The following is a 23104-nucleotide window of genomic DNA, read 5'->3' on the forward strand; positions in this document are numbered from 1 at the left end:
TTTCATGGCGCACAACAGTGGTTTTTATTGCTCATATTTCTCAGAGTGGTGGTAGGGAGCGGCTAGACAGCTCAGCTGACTGGCTGATTCCACTTCCACGTTTGGGGTAGTCTGGCTGGTAGTTGATCGAGGATGAACTCTGCTATGATGACTGAGGACTCAGCTGTGCTCCGTGTGTCTCTCTTCCCCCCAGGCATGTTCTGATGGCAATGGCACAAGAGAAAAGCCTAATGTGTAAGCCTATTTCAAACTTCTGCTTGCCTTGGGTCAGGTATACCCATTGGCTAAAGAAAATCATATGGTTGAGTCCAGACTGAGTTGGAGGACCCTGAAAAGTAACATAACAAAAAGTCAGGATACAGGGAGAGATGAAGAATGAGGCTATTTTCAGAATCTACCACAATGTCTGTGCCTTTTCCCAATTGGTGAAGCACCGCTCTTTCTCAGCTTATAAAAAATTTTAACCTCTCTTAAATTTTCTATAACCACCTCATTGAACAGTAACTCGATAGAGAGGAATTCTGAACGCTGAGCATTTTCCAAGAGACTCTGAGTTATCCACATGAAGCTATTTAAACTGGAGACAGACTTCCATGACATCCACTGTCAAGTTAAGACTATTTTCTTCCCCTCCCACGCCACCCCCCAACCTCAGTGGCCCAGTGCTGTGACTACCCAAAACAAAGATTAGATCAGCTACAGATAGCAGGTAATCTATATTTTCTTTGTATATTACAGTGATCGGTTGGATTTTCAAAACCCTTCCACACAAAAATAGAGAAGTTTGGGCATGATTGTTTTAAAAAAAATTTGAATGAATTCAAAGCTATCCATATGATAACATCACTTACTTGCAGGCCAACATTCTTTCTTAAGTAGGAGGAAAATCTGTTGTGGTTCAGGTCAGTAGCCAGGAAGTACATCTAAGCCTAGGTTCACTGTAGTTGTGGACACTGAATATAAGCATCATTTGTCATGTGTATCCTATAAGAAAATGCATGGAGAACCTCAGTTGTAGCCCACAGTGACCTCTCTCTCACTGTTCAAGCTTCTGTAACTCATACTTCCTGGTAATGTTACCCAAATCTCCTATACAACAAAATCAAGAATGGAGCCTTCTTACCCCCCACACCACCACCCCTTGCCATCATTTATTCTCTCTTGTAAAAATAATTAATGTTTTAAATTTTGAAAATTTTTTAGCCTGAAGAAAATCTCAAGAACAAAACAGTTATCATCCATATACTTCTCCCCTAGCTTTAACAGCCAGTAACATCTTGCCTCCCCCATCACATTGGTCTCTGTATAGGTACAAACATTTCTCCTTTGCCAAGCCACCCGAGAGTGGCGTGCAGACACCATGACACAATCCCTAAATACTTCTCGGCACTATCCTAAGAATGGGGACATTGTCCTATTATCCAGAACACTACTGTCTCATCTAAGAAACTCAACATTAGGTTTAACATACATGAACTTTTCCTAATGGTCTCAAAATGTGACTTTGCTTTTCTTTTAATTCAGATTCCATTGGATTGGGTTGTTACATCTGGTTAATCTGTTAACTGGAAACATAAATAATATATGACCGAGTCCTACTTCAGAGCTACAAAAATAAAATTTCCAGGACTTAAGCCCTGGAATCTATTCTTTCTAAACTCTTTCTGGATGACTCTAATGAGAGTGAAGTTTGATGACCACTGAGTTCTACTTGTAAGGTTAATTATCTTTTCACAAGTCTGCCACTCTTTCCCAAACAGACCTCAGAGAATTCTAGGGCCAGGCTTAAATTAAATTAAACTAAATTTTGGGGGGAACCATAACCCATTCTGATTGATGTCCATTTCTCTTCTACCCTATCCAACATCCCTCTCCTCTAATTCCACCTACTTCTTCTCTTAGCATTGTACGGGTGGTATGGTTTATGATTTTTTACTTTACCATGATGTGAAATTGATGTGCATTCAGTAGAAACAGTACTTTGAATTTTACATTTGGGTATTTTTCCCAGGCTAGTGATATGCAGTAAGATCCTCTCTCATGAAGCTGGGCAGTGGCAGCCCCGGCTCCCTGTCAACCACACAATCAGCAGGGTTGATGACTGCTACACTTACAACCAATCTGCACCCACACAACCATTCCAATTTTTTTCACCAGTACAATATTCAATAATGACAATAGATATTCAATGCTTTATTTATTTATTTTTATATTCAATGCTTTATTATAGAATAGGCTTTGTGTTAGAGGATTTTGCCCAGTTGTAGGTTAATGCAAATGTTCTGAGTGCACTTAAGGTAGGCTAAGCTAAGCTCTGATGGGCCATAGTTTAGATATATTAAATGCATTTTCAACTTATGATATATTCAATTTGGGGACATAACCCTGTAAGCTGAGGAAGATCCCTCCTCAGGGAGAAGGATTTAATCAATAGGCTTCGGACACCTAACCCTAGACCTTTTCTTTAATTCTAAACTCTGTTAACTCAATGCCCTTGTATATACTTTTTGATTGAAACGCGGGGTGGGGTAATGCAGGGGAGGAGGATTGGCTTGTTGAAATGCAGGTTCCTAGGCCATCCTCCAGGCTCAGGGATATGCACTTTGATCAGCTCCCCCAAGTAATCCATACTCCCTTTTTTTTGTATTTCACTCAATGGACCTTGCAGAATAATTTATGCTCATTAAGCAACTCGGTAAGAATCTGATTGTGTCAATGAATCATAGCCCTCCCTGTAGAACCCTTGTCCACAAAACACAGATACCAGACTAACCTATATTCCCATCTTGTACGCATTTCTTCTGATGCTCCGGTTCACTGTTCTCTCTAAAAAGCACATGTCAGCTAACATAGCTTTAGCTACTCTCTAAAACCAAAGAAACAAACTTATTTCTGTTTCATTCTGCCTTTTACTCCCACTCTGACCAGATTCCCTTTTGGTGTTGACTCATAGTGTTTATCTGAGTCTGCACCTGACCTTTTGATTCTAGGGGCATCTTTATGGCCCCCTTTTCCCTTTTCCTTCTTTTTGGTGGCTAGAGATGATACTAAGGGGAAGCTTGAGAAAGGATCACCAATTACAAAGTCACCAGTGCTTTGACGCCACAATGCCTCTGTTCATGAAGTTGTCCACCATACAAGAAAAATACCTTATTTATTATTTTGGATCTTCACCTCACTTGCTTTGTTTGCCAACTAATCTGATCTATGTGAAAGGCAAATAATCTTTTTTAAAAATCACACTGTATCTTCTAGAAAGCTGTGTTTTGCTGACACAGAAAGAATGAGACCGAAGTTTAACTTTTTAAGTATAGTTGTTATAATTGTTAAACTATCTGGTATCTCTCAGTAAAGGTAAAGACGTATTCTGGAATCCAAATTGGCCTGTGTGGGATACCATTTTCCTTTTTTAGTCCATTCATGGCAGAAGATAATTCCTACTATGTGATTCTAGTGATGCCATTATCATTCTAGTGAAATAATGAGGAAAAAACTGAACTGGCATCAGATGTGAAAACAGAACTGATAATATCTCTTGACTAGCAGAAGCCTGCAAGTGTGTACAATACCAAGTATTGGCCAATACCTAAGTATATTAGGAGTGATAAACAGTCACTGTTGACAATGTAGGAAAAACACCATATCTATGACTTATATTAAAAAAAATCCATAGCATCGCTTTAGTGAGGGAAATGAATTCTTCTTCATGACAGGTGATGCAGCCATGGCTTTACGAACATGACTAAATGATCCCAAAGGAACTTTCTAACAGAGTCGTCCAAAGAGACCTCAGAGGGAGGGCACTTCTAGAAGCAGCTGACGTATGTGTGTGGAACTAGAACGCATGCAAGTTTAAGCTTTATGTGGATCAACTATGGCAGCAAATTCTTTGCTACTCCCTTTTTTAGAGGTGGAGTCTAATTCTCCTCCTTTGAGTCAGGGCTGGTCTTAGTGACTTGCTTGACCACCAGAAGGTGGTCAACGGAGGGAAGGAGGAAAGTCAACCACTCTAAGAAGTTTGACTACACTCAGATCAATCACCATGCTGTGAGGAAGCCCACACTAGCCACACTAAGAGATAGACAGACAAACAGAAGAGAGAGAGAGATGCCCTCCTAGCCCCAGCTATTCCAGCCACACTAGCCCAGGCACCCGTGGTGGGAATGAAGAGCCATCTTAGACATTCCAGCCTTGGCACACGTAATGTGGAAAGGCACCGACAATCCCAGCAGCTCGCCAGGCATGTGGCTTGGGTCGAGCTAGAGCAGTCACGTCCAGTCATGAAGCCTCCCCCGCTAAGGCTCCCACCTGAATTTCTGGCCTACAGATTCATGAGCATCAGAAAATGGCTGTATCTTTATGCCGCTATGTTTTGGAGTGGTTTGTTCTATAAAAACATAATTGGAACAGATGTCGAAGGGAGGATTTTTATGACTCAGCTATTGCCACAATGAGACAGCATAACACATGACTCCAAAACTCAGTAAGTTTCAACAACAGGATTTTATTTCTCTTACTTAGGGGTCCGTGGGCTGCCTGGGATGTCTTTAGGCAGCAAGGTGGTTGGATTTGCAGGGGCAGGCTGGATTCAGACATGTTTCTCACCTTTGTCCTAATGCCAGGCTAAAGGGGCAGCATCTCCCTGGGACGTGCCAACTCGCACGTCAGCAGGAGTCTAAGTGCAACTCCACAAAACATGTCGATGCCTCTGCTTGCTTTATGTCCACTTATTTCATTGGCCAAGTACATCATATGGTCAAGCTCAAAATCAAAAGAGTGAGTAAATACACTCCCATCCAAGTGGGAGAGACAAGAGAGGAAATACTTACCGAGCAGTCCTCCAGCCTATTGAGAGTTTCAAGTTGGTGGTGATGGCGAGTGGTCTCAGATTGCACCACTTGCAAGGTACTTTGTAATGTGGTACTTACACATCTAAAATCCAGAGAAAACACATGTTAAGTGTTGTAGGGGGACGTGTCTAAATATAAGAATCAATGATTTTTTGTACTAAATACTGACAGGGAGGAGACATGTAAAATTATGAAAAGACGAAAGAAATGTAATGGAAGCACAGAAGGAGAGGAATTAAGGAAAAAAAGGGAAAGAAAAAGAAAGCAGAAAGTTAAACCCTTTAGCAACTGTTGGGGAGGCTAGGAGCCGATAATCTGTTTCTTGGTTTGCCTCCCGTGGAGGCAGAGCAGCTCCAGGGCAGCCATTCCTCAAAAGAAGCCCCCAGACACCAACTCCTACTTAAAGGGAGGGGTTTCTAGTTCAAACATGAGGCACGGCATGAGGCACTCCCAACACTGCTCTCCCACTGAGCACCACACTTTGTCCAGGGAAAGTGCCAGCAAGGCAGGGCGTTCCTTAAGGCAGGGCAGGGCTTTCCTCACTCCCAATAGAGGGTTAACTGTTAACACAGCTCTGGGGTGCACAAAAGTGTGGGCAGCACAGTGGGAGCAAGGGGGCTGCAGAAAGGCTTTGGGAGAGAAGTGAACTGGGGCTATGTGCAGAGGCGAGAAAAATGTAGAAGCAGCACACAGCCCTGTGTTTATAGCATGCCTACAAGGTACAAGCCTGGCAGAGAGAGCCAATGTCAGATCCTGGTAGGTCTTCAATGCCAGGATGAAGAGCACATTCTTAATTTAGTGGGAGCCACTGAAAGCTTTTGAACAAGAAGTGGTATGGAGGAGTTGCCCTAGAATCCATCCCTTCCTGCTTCTTTAGTAACAGAAGTACCAGTCTTTAAAAAAAATTTTTTAAATTAATTTATTTATTGAAGTACAGTAGACACACAGTATCACATTAGTTTCAAGTGTACAACATAGTGATTCAGCAAGTCTATATGTCAAGCTGTGCTCCCCTCAAGTGTAGCTGCCATCTGTCACCATACAATGCTATTACAATAACATTGACTATATTCTCTACACTGTCCCTTTTATTCCCACAACTTACTCATCAGAAGCACCAATTTTTAACTGGGGATATACCTGTGCAAAATAAAGATGACATTTCTTAACTTCTCTTGCAGCTAGGTAAAGTCATGTTGTAAATTCTGGTTAATGAAATACAAAGCACATAGCATGAACAACTTCTAGGAAATTTTCTTAAAAGGAGAAGACATTGCTCCTTTTTCTTTTCCTACTGGAAAAGTGGAACTTAATCCTAACATGTATATTATTCATTAGGAAGACTGGCCGGGGGCAAGGCAAAATATAGGATGGCTGGAACAAGGAGAGCATTGGAGATGGGAAGACTAATTAGGAGAACTTTTTGGCAGCTGAGGTAACAAGTGAGGAAATAAGACCTGAGCCAGGGTGGTAGCAGTGGGAATGGATGGGAGGCATAGATATGATAAATATTGCGAAAGGACTGTCTGTGGGACTTGCCAATTGATCAGATGAGAAGAGACACTAGAGAAGGAAGAACCAAAGGTCACCTGAAGCTTCATACAGTAATGACTAGGTGGTCAGTAATGCTAGTAACAGAAATAGGGGGTCCAGAATGATGAGCAGCCTCGAGGAATGCCACCATGAGTTTGGTTTTGGACATGTTGTGTTGGTATGCCTGCAGGATATTCAGGTGGCTATATAAAGCAGGTAATTGAAAATTCATTTCCAGAACATGATCTGAGAGTCCTTTGGGTAAAAGTGATCATCAAAACAAAGGGAGGGGCTAGTTGGCAAAATAGAGTGTATTGTAGAAAATCCTTTCTTCAGTGCATACAGAGAAATAAACTGTGTTCTGAAAACATAAAAATATGTTCACATGCTCCCCTCCCTCCATCAAAAACAAACAAACAAAAAATACCCCTGCAAACTCCAGCCAGTGGCTGGCTGGCTGGCTGGCTTCAAGCAAGGAAATCCTCCCTGATCTCAAAATTTGGACAGCTCCTTAAAGTTCCTTAGGAAGGCATTTTGATTTGCAAGAATATCTGTCATGACATGTTCTAAGATGACTCCTTTTCAGCAAGAGATCTAGAATAATTGCCTTCCTCCTTAACTCAGTTTAGCCATATGTAATACAGAAGACTTCTTTTTCACAGAAGCCTTAAAAGACCAATTCCTTTCAAGCGCAGCATGAGAAAATATGAAAAAACTAATACATGTGACAGAGGTAGTAAACGACTCTGCAGAGATCTCTCATATATCTGCCATGACCGGAGCAGATACTACATAAAAGTTGAAATAAAAAGGAAATGAATCGAATGTTAACATTAAGAAACCATCTTTGCAGGCTGGCTAACCACTGTATGTACAGTTTTCCTGCCACGGCTGGAGGCCGGGAGATGGAAGAGGTTAAAATCCTGTGGCTTGTCTACTACCCAGTAGAAATGCAACTGGATGTGGTGGTGAGAGAGCTGTTGATTCTGTAGGAGTTTTGCGTCTTCAGTCTACATACAGCCCAGACACACAGCCCTCACACAGCTGTGGGGCAACCGAAGGCCAAAGGCCTATGGGGAGGCTTTAAGCCCCTCTGCCTAGGAGAGCGCGAGGGCGCGCAGTGTTGAGCCCGGGAGCTGGGTTTGGTGCCACCGGGGACCCCGTTTCACTTACAGCTGAGGCTTTGTCAGAGCCCTTATCGAACGTGGGATGAGGTTTTTCTAACTCATCCATCCATCACCTATCTTCCGTCTCAGGGCCAGGCCCGCGCTGGGCACCCCGGCGTGCTTTCTCGTACAGGACTCCTGGAGGAGGGGTTTTAGGCTGGAGGAGGACACGACCGGAGGACCGTCCGGGGTGGGGGCCTAGCCGCACGCGGCCCTTTTGCAAGAGAGACCGGTGCGTTCTCGGACAGACCGCGGGGGCGGAGACACCCACCCAGGAGGGAATCCTTCCCCTCCCCCAATCCTCAGGACCAACAACCTAGCTGGGTTCCACATTCTCTCGGGCCTTCTGACTCCGAGGGCTCAGATCCTGGCCAGCCCGAGAGGCCCTGGCAGGTGCCAACGAGCCCGGGCCGTCCCTCAGGCCGTGCCCAGCCGCGGTCACCCGGAGCCCGCCCCAGTTAGCTGGACAGGGAGGTGGCTACGGGCGCCTGGATTGGTCGGCCCCCCAGCGGCCCCCGCAGCGCCCCCAACCCTGCCGCCCCTCCCCCCGCGCCCGCAGCCTTGGCTAGGGGCGCGCGGCGGCGGTTCCCGGCGCTGATTGGCCGAAGCCGCGGGGGGCGGGGCGGCGGGTGTGAAGGGGGCAGGCTTGGGCTGCTCCCGGCTCCCTCCCCTCTTCCCATCTGCGTCCTCTCTCGCGGCTCCCGCGTTGCATCATCTCCAGCTCGCGGCTGCTGTGGGAAGGTTGGGCGCGGCGCGAACCACTCAGGCCGGGGCTCCAGCCTGCTCTCTCTCCTTCGCCTCTCCTGGCCCTTTCCCCACCTGCTTCTGCACCCGCGCCGGGAGCTCCCCGCGGGCCAGCTTAACCCGCGAGGTACAGCCGGCGGACGCTCTGCCAGATCCGTTCATTGAGATTCCCAGCTTATCCTAGAGCCCAGTCCCCCGCCTCCTTCAGCTTGGGGCCGCGGGCAGCGCCATGGAGAAGAGTAGCGAAACCAACGGTTACCTGGACGGCTCCCAGGCGGGGCCTGCAGCAGGGCCTGGCGCGCAGGGATCCGCGGCGGGACGCGCGCGGCGCTGCGCGGGCTTCCTACAGCGGCACGCGCTGGTGCTGCTCACGGTGTCGGGAGTGGTGGCGGGCGCCGGACTGGGCGCAGCGCTGCGCGGGCTTGGCCTCACCCGCACGCAAGTCGCCTACCTGTCCTTCCCCGGCGAGATGCTGCTCCGCATGCTGCGCATGATCATCCTGCCGCTGGTTGTCTGCAGCCTGGTGTCGGGCGCCGCCTCCCTCGACGCCAGCTCTCTCGGGCGCCTGGGCGGCATCGCCATCGCCTACTTCGGCCTCACCACGCTTGGTGCCTCGGCGCTCGCCGTCGCTTTGGCGTTCATCATCAAGCCTGGCTCTGGCGCACAGACCCTCCAGTCCAGCGACCTGGGGCTGGAGGAGTCGGGGTCCCCTCCGGTCCCCAAAGAGACAGTGGACTCTTTCCTCGACCTGGCCAGGTAACGCCACCCCCCACCCCCCACCTCGCCAAGTGCACAGTGAGCTCTCTAATGCACTCCAGTGCGCGCGGGCACGCACGCGCACACACACACACACAGACGCACACACCACCGTCATAAATTGCTAAGAGTTCATTCTTAATCTGCTGCGGGTGATGAACCAGCCTACCGTTAGGTGGAGTGTGTGTTAGGGAAACGACAGTGTCTCACCTATGCTGTGCTCCTTATACCATGTGGCTGCCCTTACCAGTAAAAACGTCCCAACCACACCCCAATAGCTTCACCCTGTTTTTTCCCCACGATGCCTGAAAGCTTCTGGGAGCATTAGTTAGATTTTGCCTGTAATCTAAACTGTAATCTCAGCTGTAATCTCTGGCCTTCCCTGTTTCAGCCCTTTGGCTGAGAGGAAGGTGGCAATTTTTGAAGATTTGTCAGTGGACCCAAGGATAAGGAGGCTGGGGTTAGTGGTATGAGGCCCACTGCCCAGAAACATGGCTCTCTCAGGGCTTGGGACAGGTTGCTGGCCACCCCATAGTCAGGACCATTGTAGAATACTGTGAGTTTCAAGGAGCTTTATTTCTGGAAGGGTGAGTTCTAGAGGGGAAGGAGTTTGCTTGCTTTTTGTGACTCCTAGAAGTTGCATTTTATCCCGTGAGATGCAGTGTTGTTTCTGGATTTTCCGAAGCCTCAGCCTTTCTCGGTTTCTCCGTTAGCCCAGAGTTCACAGATGGGAAAATTGCAGACTGGAGGAATTTACCGTCCTGGCCAAGTTCAGCTGAGTGAGGAGCTCAGTTGGCTCCTTCTCCAGGTTTCCGAAAATTCTGGATTCGGAGCCTTGGAGGTATGTTTTGTCTGGAGTCACTGAGGCAGAGTTCCTCATGGCTAAGGCTGTGAAAAACAGCAAACCCTGGGCAAAGTTACTTGGCTTCCTGCTATTTCCTTTTCTCCCTCTGGAAAATGTGATCACTGTCTGCCACTTGAGAGTGTGTTCATTTGAAACTACAACAACAACAATAAAAAGTCCAAGGCTTTTGTATTAAACACACACACACACACACCCCTTCCATTGAGGGGGATCAAAAAGTTCTTACCAAAAAGGCAGATGGAGGTGGCCTATTAGGACTTTTATATGATCACAGTCTTTGGTATCTAGTAGCTTGATATTTGGAGTCTTTCGAAACCCTTATAGTTTGGGGGGCTTTTAGGTGGGTGCTGAAAACAAAGTCTACTAAGGTTGAGAAAGCCTTTGGCTTATTACATTCACCTATTAGTCAGCTTTCTCCAGGAGGAAAGGTGGTTATGGGGTTAAAAGATTCTTTTTTGCAGGGGTCAGTGGCCCTGGAAAGGAAGTATGGATGCCCAGCTCTGACCTGCTGGTGGTACCCCAGAGAGAAGCTCAGTAGCATTCTTTTATCTCCAAAAGAGGGACAGTAGCCCCCAAAGGGGGCAAGTTAGGGTGAGGGGTTATTTTATTACCACCTGTCTCAGGAAGGACATCTTAGTTCCTGATTGTGGTTTTCTAGGTTTAGAACCAAGCCCTACATCTATTGCTTCTGAAGTGTATGGTAAGTTGGCTCCGTAGGTTAAGCATCTGCTTTTGGCTCTAGTCATGATCTCAGAGTCCTGGGATCGGTCCGCATCGGGGTCCCTGCTCAGTGGAGAGCCTGCTTCTCCCTTTCCCACTCTCCCTGCTTGTGCTCACCGTCTCTGTCAAATAAATGGATGGGGTCTTTAAAACAAAAAAAGAAGAAGAAGAAGTGAATGGTAACCCAGCATCATGGCTTAGTGGTCTGTCTGGGTGCAGACTTTTCAGTGACTTGAGCTGCAGGTGCTGGAAAGGACTAAGAGAACCTTTGTTGTGGCTTATTGGGAATAGGCAGCCTTTCATAAGACTTCTTACAACCAGCCTCCAGCAGCTCACGGGTAAAGGTAGGGCAGGTGGTATGATCCTATTTTACAACTGAGGAAACAGAGAGATTAAGTGATTTGCTCAGGGTCACAGAGTGGTTTATCAAAAGAGGAATTGGCGAAAATATGGGTCTTGTGCCCCAGCATTCAGGGCTCTGTTTCTCCCACTCTTCCCTCCCCCAAGTCAGTTTGCTATAGTAATGGTGTCATGGTGCTGATTTAGTCCAAACATCTGAGAAATGTTTGCTCTGGGCCAAAAGGGCATCAGGTAAGAATGTGATTTGGGTCAGGGCAGATGCCCACTTGCTCTAAACAGAGGACCTGAGCCCCGGCAGTGAAGGAAGGCCTGTGTACTGCTGCTCTGATTGGCCTTCACCTTAAGCAGCTGGTGAGAGGGAACTGAGTTTTGAGCCATAACCTCAGTGCTTCCTGGGTCCCTGAGTCAGTTTTAAATTTGCTTCCTCCAAAGAAACCCCGCAGATGCTGATTTTGTGGGACTCTGGGCATGTTACTTGGCAAAGGCAGGGCGTAGTCCTTTCTGCCTGTGGCCACTGAATGAAGTGAGCCGGCTGGCAACCACCTCCGTTATCCTGCAGGCCATCACTGGGTAACTGCCCAGAACTCAAACAGGCAGAAGGAGTGGGAGAAGTCTCTGACTTCTCATCAGAAAGGCTCTGATGACCAGGCCTTGCTGGTGGGGATGCTCCTCAGAGTCTCTCTGCTATGATTTCTAATTTTTCTCAAGATGGAACTACAAGTCAGAAAGGAATGAAGCTCATAGACATTCTTTATAACTTTTAGACAATTTTCAGAATGCCATTGCTGAGTAGTTTGATTTCCCAACACACAATGGGTTAGAAATAACAAAGGCCACAGAGTGTCTGTGAGGCACAGGTGCTAGAAGCAGGCCTTTTGAGAACTGAGAAGGGGTGATGGAGAGCAACTGGCAGGTGGGAAAGTCCCAGTCTCCTCCTGAGCAGCCCAGAGCTTTATGCCTGGGGACCCAGAACAGCAAAGGACTCTCAGAACTGGGTGGGACCCAAGTGCTCAAGCTGTGACTGTTCATCCAAAATGAAACAGATGCAGCACCAAAGAGACCGGGAAACAGGTTATGAGGAACTCATTATGGAACTTCTTGGTCCCTAACAAGGCTTACTGATTGTGATTCCTAGAGCATGTCCTTAACCCCTGTGTCTTAGCTTCCTCATCTCTGTAACCAGCATCCTCAAAGTATCTACCTTGGAAGTTTCCTCTGAGGGTTACCTGAGTTAACATTTGTAAAGCTGTTAGACCAGGGCTGGCCCACTATGCTTGCTCTGGTTATACGTGGAGTGGTATTACAGAGCTATCGGGAAGTTGTCTTTGTTTCACATGAACTTATGGGGATGGCCCTCTTTTCATAGTCTGAAAGAAAAGAGAATGAATGTTGTGGGGAGGGAATGTTTGGGGGTGCTCAGGATGACTTGAAGCTTATGTTTTTAGGTATTTTGGGAACTACATGGAGCTTGGAGAAAAAGAAGTGAACAGTTACTATGTTTTGAACTAAGAGAATCAACACTGGGGGGAAAAAGTTGGGGGACACCTGGGGGACTCAGTAGGTTAAGCATCTGCCTTCAGCTCAGGTCATGATCTCAGGGTCCTGGGATCAAGCCCTGCGCCCTGCATCAGGCTCTCCTCTCTGCTCAGCAGGGAGTCTGCTTTTCTCCTTCTCACTCTCCCTCTATGTTCTCTCTCAAATAAATAAATAAAAATCTTAAAAAAAAAAAAAAAAGAGGGGCGCCTGGATGGCTCAGTGGGTTAAGCCTCTGCCTTTGGCTCAGGTCTTGATCCTGGGATCCTGGGATTGAGCCCCGCATCCAGCTCTCTGCTCAGTGGGGAGCCTGCTTCCCTTCCTCTCTCTCGGCCTGCTTGTGATCTCTCTCTGTCAAATAAATAAATAAAAATCTTTAAAAAAAAAAATCAACACGTGGGAAATTTGGTACAAAAGTCAAAACTGAACCTAGAGGAGCCTTCCATTCTAAAAGGGAGCAGAAATCCTCATGTATCCTCTCTGACATTGCAGTTTCTGCATTCCCCCCCACCATCCCCCAACCACCCCCCACCCCAGCCACTGTATTACATATTTGTGGTCTCTGAAGTTGACCAGTCGACCTCAATTTTCTTCAGCTATAAGTGAAAAGAACTGGCTTCTAACATTCCCTTGGGTATTAAAATTTGTAGTTTTCAGTTGGAAAACCAGAGGCTTATCTGCAAAGGTGGCAGGTAGGGACAGCTCCTGGGCCCAGAGCTCTGTCTGCACTGGCATCCGGAAGAATGGCCCAAGGCCACTGTCTTTTTTTTTTTTTTTTTTTAACATATAATGTATTATTTGCTTCTTGGGCACAGGTCTGTGATTCATCAGTGTTACACAATTCACAGCACTAACCATAGCACATACCCTCCCCAAAGTCCATAATCCAGCCACCCTATCCCTCCCCCTCAACCCCCAGCAACCCTCAGTTTATTTATTGAAATTAAGAGACTCTTACGGTTTGTCTCCCTCCCAGAGGCCACTGTCTTTTGCAAAAGTGTAGCAGGGCACAGCCTTGTGCCCGGTAGACACAAGTGAGATTTTGCCCGTTGCCCAGTTTTCTAGGCTTTATTGTTTAATCCTTGTGCTCATTTTTTCAACACTGAACAGTGCTCTGAGCCTTTCCCTTCACAGAGGGAGGCGTGAGGGACTGACTTTCCTGGTCAAGGACTGGTGTGAATATGATGCCTCTCAACTTGCAAAGAACACATTTTTTAATAGCTTCAAAGAAACCTATCAGAGACTGAGCTCTAATCTTAGCCCCTAGGTTGCAGTCAAGAGAGTGAATAGTGAATAATTTCTTTTTTTTTTTTTAAGGTTTTTTTTTTTTATTTATTTGACAGACAGAGATCACAAGTAGGCAAAGAGGCAGGCAGAGAGAGAGGAGGAAGCAGGCTTCCCGCTGAGCAGAGAGCCTGATGCGGGGCTCGATCCCAGGACCCTGGGATCATGACCTAGCCCAAGGCAGAGGCTTTAACCCACTGAGCCACCCAGGCGACCCAGTGAATAATTTCTTTTAACTGTTGGCCATGAGAGGCTGTTTGGCCTATGCCCATGTCTCTCTTCTATAGGCAAGAGGAAGATTCTTAGCAAATCTAACACGGATCCAAATTAATGGAGGTTTCTCAGCCTAATTAGTCACCAAAGGGAAAAAGTGGCAGTGTGTTATTTAAAAAAAAATAATAAAAGGTTTTACCTTGACACCTTCCCTTCCACCACCCAGGAGACTACCTGAATAGTTCTGAGACCGAAAAGAGCATACACCCAGTGAGGGGGCATGCGGGCGTGGGGTGTGTGTGTGTGTGTGATTTAAAGCAGACACTGGGATCAATTACCTGATTTTGAATCCAGCTCTATCACTTGTGGACAAGTCTTTAAGCCTCTTTTTTCCTCAATTTTCTTATCTGTAAAATGGGACTAATAATAGTATCTACTACCTGCATTTGTTACAAAGATTAAGTGAATTAATATTAGAGTGTCTTGCTGATACTGTCAAGTGTTCCTGCCCCTCAGGGATAGCCCCAGGCCACTTGTTAAAAGAATTAAAACTGTTTTCAATCTTACTTCCCGAAAAGTCCCCCACGCCAGGGGCCTGGCATTAACCTTTCCAGCTGGAATCTAAAACTGGAGTTGGGCCTCGCCTGGGTGCTCAGTGGGTTGAGCCGCTGCCTTCAGCTCAGGTCATGATCTCAGAGTCCTGGAATCGAGTCCCCTGTCGGGCTCTCTGCTCAGCAGGGAGCCTGCTTCCCCCTCTCTCTCTGCCTGCCTCTCTGCCTACTTGTGATTTCTCTCTGTCAAATAAATAAATAAAATCTTTAAAAAAAAAAAAAAAAGAGGATAGATCACTCTTCTGCCCCCCACTGTCACCAGAGTGTGAGCCCACTACCCCCCCCCCGCCCTTCCTCTGCTCCCAGCCTTGTGGGGGGTACCAAGATCTGAAGGGGCATGTCCCTGTTAACCGACTCTGTAACAATAAACACTAAGGATAATAAATGTTTAGCAGGTGTACATACCATGCTATATCCTGTTCTGAACAGTCTTTGAAATTTTCATAAATTCAGTAAAGAATTTTTGAACTTAAATAAAAGGAAATATTTCTGGAACAAAAAAATATACCTAAGCAACAGTAAATTGTTTTCCATTCTTCTCCTATAGGACAGGGAAATGCATACCACCCTTGACAAATAGGATCAGAAGAGCAAACAGTACCAGATGTATAAAGAAGGAACATTTTTGAAGTTTTTCATTGTGTGAGCTGCGTGCACATTCACCACCACTAACAGGAGTTCAGCCTCCTCTCCTACCAGGTTCTCGGTTTAAGTAATGTACCCAAAGGTTCTTCTAGCACTGGGAAGGCTTGTCCATTCATTCTTTCCTAATTTAATCTGATGTGGACTCTGGATTTAGTGTGGACTTGATATTTTTGCAGATGTTTTTGACTTAGACCTACTCTAAGAAATGTACTTTAAATTTATGGCTTCAGTACGCATCTACCCCCTCCCTAACCTACCCCCATATGCAACGTGAAACAAGTGCCAAAACAGCATTTTAAATGTGATACATGCAGGTTTTTTCAATTCTGTCTAATGTATTACATATTTTATAAAATAATGGCTTTAACTAGTAAATTGCTTTCACAGCCTACTAATGTTAGAGAAACTGGTCCAGTGTAGATCTGGTATTATGTAATTTAGGAAAATTTCTAGGGATCCAGTAAGAAAAAAGAAATATTTGAGAATTTGAGTAAGTTGAAGAGCTCAGCAATTTGAAGCCCTCTAACACCCAGTGAAATCGGGTACTGTGTAAATGTGAAGCATGGAAAGACCATTTGGTCCTTCTTACTCCCAGACTCTGGATCTCAAAACTCTAGATCTGCACTGTCCAGTAGGATAGACACAGCCACAAGTGCTTGCATTTAACTCGTTTACATGTAAATAAAATAAAATAATTCAGATCCTCCCCAGCACCAGCCATATTTCAAGTGTCCAACAACCAATGGCTACCATATTGGATGATGTTAGTCTAGTTATGGAGCATGAATGGGAGATGTAAGCCAGCTTAATGTCTCCGGGTTCTTGGTGTCCCCATGTGTTAAATGAGGGTGTCGATCTTGACCACCTCTAAAATCTCCTCCAGCTCAAATGTTTCTTATTTTGAAAGCACACAGAGTTATTCCGTGAATGTGAGCCTAAACACAGAGCTGTGAGGGGCAAACCTACCCGCATGACAAGCAGCTGATCCCTGAATGCAGGAGAGCTCGGGAGTAAGGAAGCTAGAGTTCCTTCATAGCAGTATCTGTGTTTAAGAGCCAAAGGAAAGAGGGGTAAGAAGCTTGCAGAGAGGAGATCAACTGGAGGGCTGACACTACCCGACTATATAAGACTTAACATAAAACAACAGTAATCGCCTGGGTGGCTCAGTGGGTTGGGCCGCTGCCTTTGGCTCGGGTCATGATCTCGGGGTCCTGGGATCGAGGCCCGCGTTGGGCTCTCTGCTCAGCGGGAGGCCTGCTTCCCTCTCTCTCTCTGCCTGCCTCTCCATCTACTTGTGATTTCTCTCTGTCAAATAAATAAATAAAATCTTTAAAAAAAAAAAACCAGTAATCAAGACAGTGTGGTGTTGGGGAACGAACAGTCAAATAGATCAATGGAACGGAACAGAGAGCCTGTGTAAATACAGTTAGCTGATCTTTAACAAAAAAGTAGAGGCAATACAATGGCACAAAGATAATCTTTTCAACCAATTGGGCTGGAACAGCTGGAATCTGACCCCCAGACACAGACCTTACACCTTTCACAAAAATTGACTCAAAATGGGTCACAGATGTACGTGTATGTAGAACGCAATACTCTAAAACTCCTGGAAGAAAACATAGAAAACCTAAATGACCTTCAGTACGGTAATGACTTTTTAGATACAACACCAAGGACGTAATTTGTGAAGAGTGCGGAGAACTGTTTTTGCTTTACTCTATAGCCTCAGCTCCTTGCCCTTAGTATGGGCAGGAGGGACTGCGCCTGCTCTGTGACAACCAGAGGGACCAGGGGAAAGGAGGATGATTTTATGGTTGCTACATCTCATGGCCCCCAGGTGGTGCCTTCCCAGGGACTAATATCTGAGAGCTGAGCTATAGAAAGTGCAGTCATCCCTTTGAAAGTTTGTGTTTTTTTGGTTGTAAACTCTTTGCAGTTAGCACTGTATCTCACTTTTTAGCCTTTTAAGCAGATATGAGATACGATTTAAATATAGTAAAATGCACCCATTTTAGATGTACAGGTCAATGAGTTTTTTTTTTTTTTTGAAGATTTTATTTATTTGGCAGAGATAGAGATCACAAATAGGCAGAGAAGCAGGCAGAGAGAGAGAGAAGGGGGAGAAGGAGGCTCCCCAATGAGCAGAGGGCCTGATGCGGGGCTCGATCCCAGGACCCTGAGATCATGACCTGAGCCAAAGGCAGAGACTTAACCCCTGAGCCACCCAGGCGCCCCGGTCAATGAGTTTTAATAAAGAATGAGTTGCTGGTGCCTGGGTGGCTCAGTGGGTTAAAGCCTCTGCCTTCCACTCAGGTCATGATCCCAGGGTCCTGGGATCGAGCCCCACATCGGGCTCTCTGCTGGACAGGGAGCCTGCTTCCCCGCACCCCCCTGCCTGCCTCTCTGCCTACTTGTGATTTCTGTCTGTCAAATAAACAAATAACAAAATCTTAAAAAAAAAAAAAAAAAGATTGAGTTGCAATAAAGAAAGTCTAACAGCAAGAAATAAACCCCAATTTTATGTAACCTGATCATGAAATGACATCCCATCCGCATGCTGTATTCTGTTGGCTAGATGAAAGTCATAGGGCCCACCCACTCTCAAGGGGAGGGTATTGTACAAAGTGTGACTACCAGGAGTCATTTTAGATTGCTTGCCAACCTGGGTTGCAGTCAGACCTGCCTACCTCTGAAACCAAAGACACTGCAAATGGTTGCCTGGAGATTTCAGTGCTAGGTAAACAACTCAGCCACAGAAATAAGTATTAATGGGTATGTTTGGCACAAATTGTAAATGATTCAGTGTTTTACAAATGGGTCGTCACTGGGATTTTGTTATATATCAAGACCGGCATCCTGCATAGAGCCTGCAAAGGAGGTCCTCAGCAAACTGTTCACATGAAAAGATTTTGGCTTCAAAATCTAGCTTAAGTTGACTCGTCCTATTGCCTGCCTTTTACAACAAATATTTTATAAAATCCTTCATCCTGAAATGAAATCCATAAATAGAATTTCAGTGCATTTCAATTTCAGAGCATCAATGTGACTCGACAGAAAGATAAAAAGAGAGTTAACTTATAAAAATAATGTGTTTCCATATGTAGAGATCCTAAAATGAAGTGGTTAGGCGCTTACTTCTGAATTTACAGTCACCATTAATGAGACAGCTGTAAATGCAGGCTGTTGCTTGATACTGGTGTGTGTAATTAATTAAGGTACCCAGATCCTACAGTTAGCCATTGGTGATGTGATTTTCTAGGAGGATGAGCAATTTTTAGAAACATTCTGAATAATACAAAGTAAAAACTTGTTCTATGTTTTACACAGTAATTACATTCCTAGAAAATTCGGTGTGTGTTCAAATTGTACCAAAAAAACAAACAAAACCTCATTTTGAAATGAGTTTAGGCTGAGGTCTTTATAAATAAGGTTTTCATCTACAAGTATGTCATATGGGACATTTGGGATGTGTGAAGGCCACACTCAGTAGAATGAGTGGCTGGGACCTGGCACCACCCCCTATAACTCTCCCCCAATGGCAGGAATGCCCCCCAATTATTTCAACAATGAAAGCACTCCCTTGGATTCCACCAGTGGGCAGTACCTCTCCCGTTGAAAACCACTGCAGTGGGGCTTAACTTCTAGGGGATAGGAAAGTGATGCAGTTTTCCTAGAGAACCACAGTGGAGATAAGGGTAAAAATTGGTGCACTCTTGAGTATTGTGACCCAGCAGCCAAGGCATGACTGGGTTCTTGGATCAAGCGGAGACCACAGTAACTGCTGGAGGGAGAGGGAGAGGAAACACTGTGTGTTTGGCTGTCAGGAATGGGTATCTGAAAGTGGACACTTTGAACACTGAATTTTTAAGAACACTGACAAAGTGCTTTTTTTTCTAACAGAAACCTGTTTCCCTCAAACCTTGTGGTTGCCGCTTTCCGTACGGTAAGGCTTGATGCTTTGCAAAAAAATAGGAAACTTACAGGGATGGTGTATAAATGATACTATGGGGTTATTTAAGGTGGGTCAGAGAGGGGTAGTATTGTTAACAAAACTTGGTAACCTGGGGTGCTTGGGTGGCTCAGTGGGTTAAGGTCTCTGCCTTTGGCTCAGGTCATGATCTCAGGGTCCTGGGATCGAGTCCCGCATCGGGCTCTCAGCTCCTCGGAGAGTCTGCTTCCTCCTCTCTCTCTGCCTAGAGAGCAGATCCCAAGCCTACTTGTAGTCTCTGTCTGTCAAATAAATAAATAAAATCTTTAAAAACAAAACAAAACAAAAAAACTTGATAACCTGGGCCTAAATTTTTATAGCGTGGATCCTGGAGTAAAAAGCAAAGTGAAATAGCAACAACAACAAAAACAAACAAGAAGGTTTTCTAAAATATCCCAGTGGTTCCACCATCTTTCATATCACCTGAGAAATACTCTTAAATCACATTTTGGGGTCTCTTAAATATTTTATAATGTTTGAAAAATATACTTTTATCTTTTTTCTGATTATAGAGGTAATATATGCATATGTAAAAAATAAAAAATAGGGGTGCTTGGGTGGCTCAGTGGGTTAAAGCCTCTGCCTTTGGCTCAGGTCATGATCCCAGGATCCTGGGATCGAGCCCCAAGTCAGACTCTTTGCTCAGCAGGGAGCCTGCTTCCCTTCCTCTCTGCCTGCCTCTGCCTACTTGTGATCTCTGTCTGTCAAAGAAATAAATAAATAATCTTTTAAAAAATTAATAAATAAAAAATAAAGTGCAAAAACATGGAAAAAATTAAAAATCACTCATAATCACAGCCTAGAGATACCCATTAACATTTTGGTACACATCCTTCAGATACATTTTTTTCTCTACATGTGCACACACACACATGTTAGAAATAAAAACAACTGTATTACTTATCTGTTGATATGTACACATACTACACATTGTTTTTTTTTTTTTTTTTAAAGATTTTATTTTATTTATTTGAGAGAGAGAGACAGTGAGAGAGAGAATGAGCGAGGAGAAGGTCAGAGAGCGAAGCAGACTCCCCATGGAGCTGGGAGCCTGATGTGGGACTCGATCCCGGGACTCCAGGATCACGCCCTGAGCCGGAGGCAGTCGTCCAACCAACTGCGCCACCCAAGCGTCCCACTACACATTGTTTTTAACCTCTTTTTTAAGGCAGCATATTATAAACATTTTTTCATGTTGGTAAATACCCTTCTGCATAATGTTAATGGCCCTATTCCACTGTGTGAGCATATCATAATTTTATTCTGTCTGTCCCTTATTGATAGACATTCAAGTTGTTTCTAGTTTTACCTAATTTTGGTAAGACTGCGAGTAACGTGCCCTAGCCATGCTTTATAAGCAGAAGGAGTATAAAGGTCTAGATTAGGTGGACTAATCTCATTGCCTTTTCCAAGCAGACTCTCCTGTTTCTATTTACAGCCTCTCCCTCAATCTCTCTCTTGAAAAAAAAAAAAATTCTGCTGGGTGTGTGGGAGGCTCAGTTGGTTGAGCGGCTGCCTTCTGCTCATGTCATGATCCTGGAGACCTGGGATAGAGCCCAGCATCAGGCTCCCTGCACAGCAGAGAGTTTGCTTCTCTCTCTCCCTCTGCCCCCTCCCCACCGCTTGTGCTCACTCTCTCTCTCAAATAAATAAATAAATAAATAATTTTTAAAAAATCTGCATATAAGCACAGTTGTGGCTTATATATATAATGTAAGGTAGGAAAAAAAAATAAAAGGTTTATGAGGTTTTCAGTGCCTGTCACAGAAGGCGTGGGGTGGGTTTTGTTTCCCGTCACTGGTAATCACAGGACAGCTGAACACCTCTGCTTGTCTGAAAGCCTGATAAATCAAAGGTGAGAGAGATCAGACCGCATCAAAGGCAGGCCAAAGCAGTACCCTGTAATGGGCTCCTCTTAACAGTCCGGAACCAGGTGTCCTTAGAACAGGTCAGGAAAGGCACTTTCTAAGAGACTCCATTCAGTTGTGTATTCTGCCATAGGTAGACCCCTGAGTGCCTTGTGCAAAAGTATGTGAGGGGGCGCCTGGGTGGCTCAGTGGGTTAAAGCCTCTGCCTTCGGCTCAGGTCATGGTCTCAGGGTCCTGGGATCGAGCCCCGCATCGGGCTCTCTGCTCAGCGGGGAGCCTGCCTCCTCCTCTCTCTCTCTCTCTCTGCCTGCCTCTCTGACTACTTCTGACCTGTCAAATAAACAAATAAAAATCTTTAAAAAAAAAAAAAAGTATGTGAGGTCGATTGTAGGACCCAAGTTTGGAAAGTCATTTCACTTCTGATAAGTGAGTCTTCCACAAGACTTAACCAGAAAACACCATCTTGTCTCATATCCTTTGCTTTGGAGAGTGGGAACCAAGCAGATTAGAAAGATCAGAAGTAGATGCTGAGGGGAACCTGGATGGCTCAGTAGGTTAAGTGTCTGTGTTTGACTTAGGTCATGATAATGGGGTCCTGGGATTGCCCTGCATTAGGCTCCCTGTTCAGAGGGGAGTCTGCTTCTCCCTCTCCCTTGGCCCCTACCCCTACCCTAGCTCATACTCTTGCTCTCTCTCTCTCAAATAGATATATCTTAAAAAAAAAAAAAAAAGTAGGTGCTGAAAAGCATTCAGGCTCAAATAAGTTCTGGAACAGAGTGGAACATTATGAAATTAATACCAAAAGTCAAATAGTGTAACATGTCAGCTGTTAGAAATATCAAACTATCAGCATGAAATTGTGCAGACCTTCTCCTCCAAACCATTGTCCCTAATGGTGTGAGTCCCTAGATAACTCAGAGGCCTCTTGGGGTGTATGCTGCCTTGGTCTTAAGTAACTTTTGTGTAGTTCTTAGAGGCCCTTGTCAGGCCAACCAAGTGAGGAATTCCTAGAACACTCAGAGTGAATAAGAATAGCAAGAGGTCCAACAGTCCTTTCTCAGTTTCTCTGGTCGGCCTTTACCTATGAACTGACAATGTCTTCTTCTTCCTCTTGTTCCCAGTATGCAACTGATTATAGAGAGGTGACCCACAATACCAGCTCTGGAAATATAACCCGTGAGAAGGTAAAGCTCTTTATAAAGATCACTTGTGGCAAATAACTTACAAAGCAAATAATGCTTTTTAATTGAGGGGGCATACATGATGCATCTTCTCAGCAGGGCTGAAAACTCTGGGGTTTGAAGGAACTATCTGGAAAACATAGATTAGGTTTGCTCCTTAGGTTTCTTAGCAACGTGGCCGAAGGCCAACATCGGCAGCATTGGAATCTTCAGCAGATCCATTTCGTCGAATTGGAACTGATGTCCCTTTCTTCAAAAAATATTTTATAACACCCCTTCTGCTGTCCTGAAATGTAACGAATAGGTGATTTAACCCATCTCTACACATGGAACTTGTCTCAGAGGCTTAACTCACTATAGCCATCATTCACTCACACGTATTTTTTGAGTAGCTATTAATGGCTGGACACTGGGTGAGATCCCAGCCTTCATGATAGAGCTGGAAGGGACAAAGGACCTCAAGGATTATTTGGTCCTGCTACAGAGCTGTCATGGGAAGAAGAAAGTACTTTGCCCCTTCCCCACCCCACACAGCTTCTCAGGGCTGAGAGGCTCTGCGCTTTACCAGCCTTTCTTTGAGGAGAAGTTGTACTTTAAAAAAAAAAAAAAGTCGAAAGCTACTAATTAGTCCAATTCACTTCATCTTGCAAGGTCAGAGAAGTTATCTAGTCCCAGAGGTGGGACTAGAACTCAGATCTATGGTAAAAAAATGCTCTTTTTCTTTTTACCATGCTGATGTATGTTTCCTGTTCAGAATTTCATGTACTTTGATGGAATAAAATGTTTG

General features: G+C 45.2%; 1 protein-coding gene and 1 long non-coding RNA gene across 2 annotated transcripts in view; one reads left to right on the forward strand and one right to left on the reverse strand.

Annotated features, from left to right (window-relative positions):
* On the reverse strand, positions 1–8849 carry LOC122916538. The gene is made up of 4 exons (XR_006386217.1): positions 8745–8849; positions 4830–4932; positions 852–984; positions 1–328 (listed from the first exon to the last, which is right to left on the reverse strand). It is a non-coding gene; the product is annotated as an uncharacterized LOC122916538 (long non-coding RNA).
* SLC1A4 (solute carrier family 1 member 4) overlaps positions 8245–23104 on the forward strand; it is a 27548-nt gene continuing 12688 nt past the window's right edge. The window contains exons 1-3 of the mRNA XM_044264098.1: positions 8245–9049; positions 19181–19223; positions 22258–22320. Of these exons, the coding sequence (XP_044120033.1) occupies positions 8523–9049; positions 19181–19223; positions 22258–22320 (633 nt within the window). The 5' untranslated portion in view covers positions 8245–8522. The remainder of the gene's footprint in view (positions 9050–19180; positions 19224–22257; positions 22321–23104) is intronic.

Source organism: Neovison vison, chromosome 8 (assembly GCF_020171115.1).
Source record: "Neovison vison isolate M4711 chromosome 8, ASM_NN_V1, whole genome shotgun sequence".
In the NCBI taxonomy this organism is placed as follows: Eukaryota; Metazoa; Chordata; class Mammalia; order Carnivora; family Mustelidae; genus Neogale; species Neogale vison.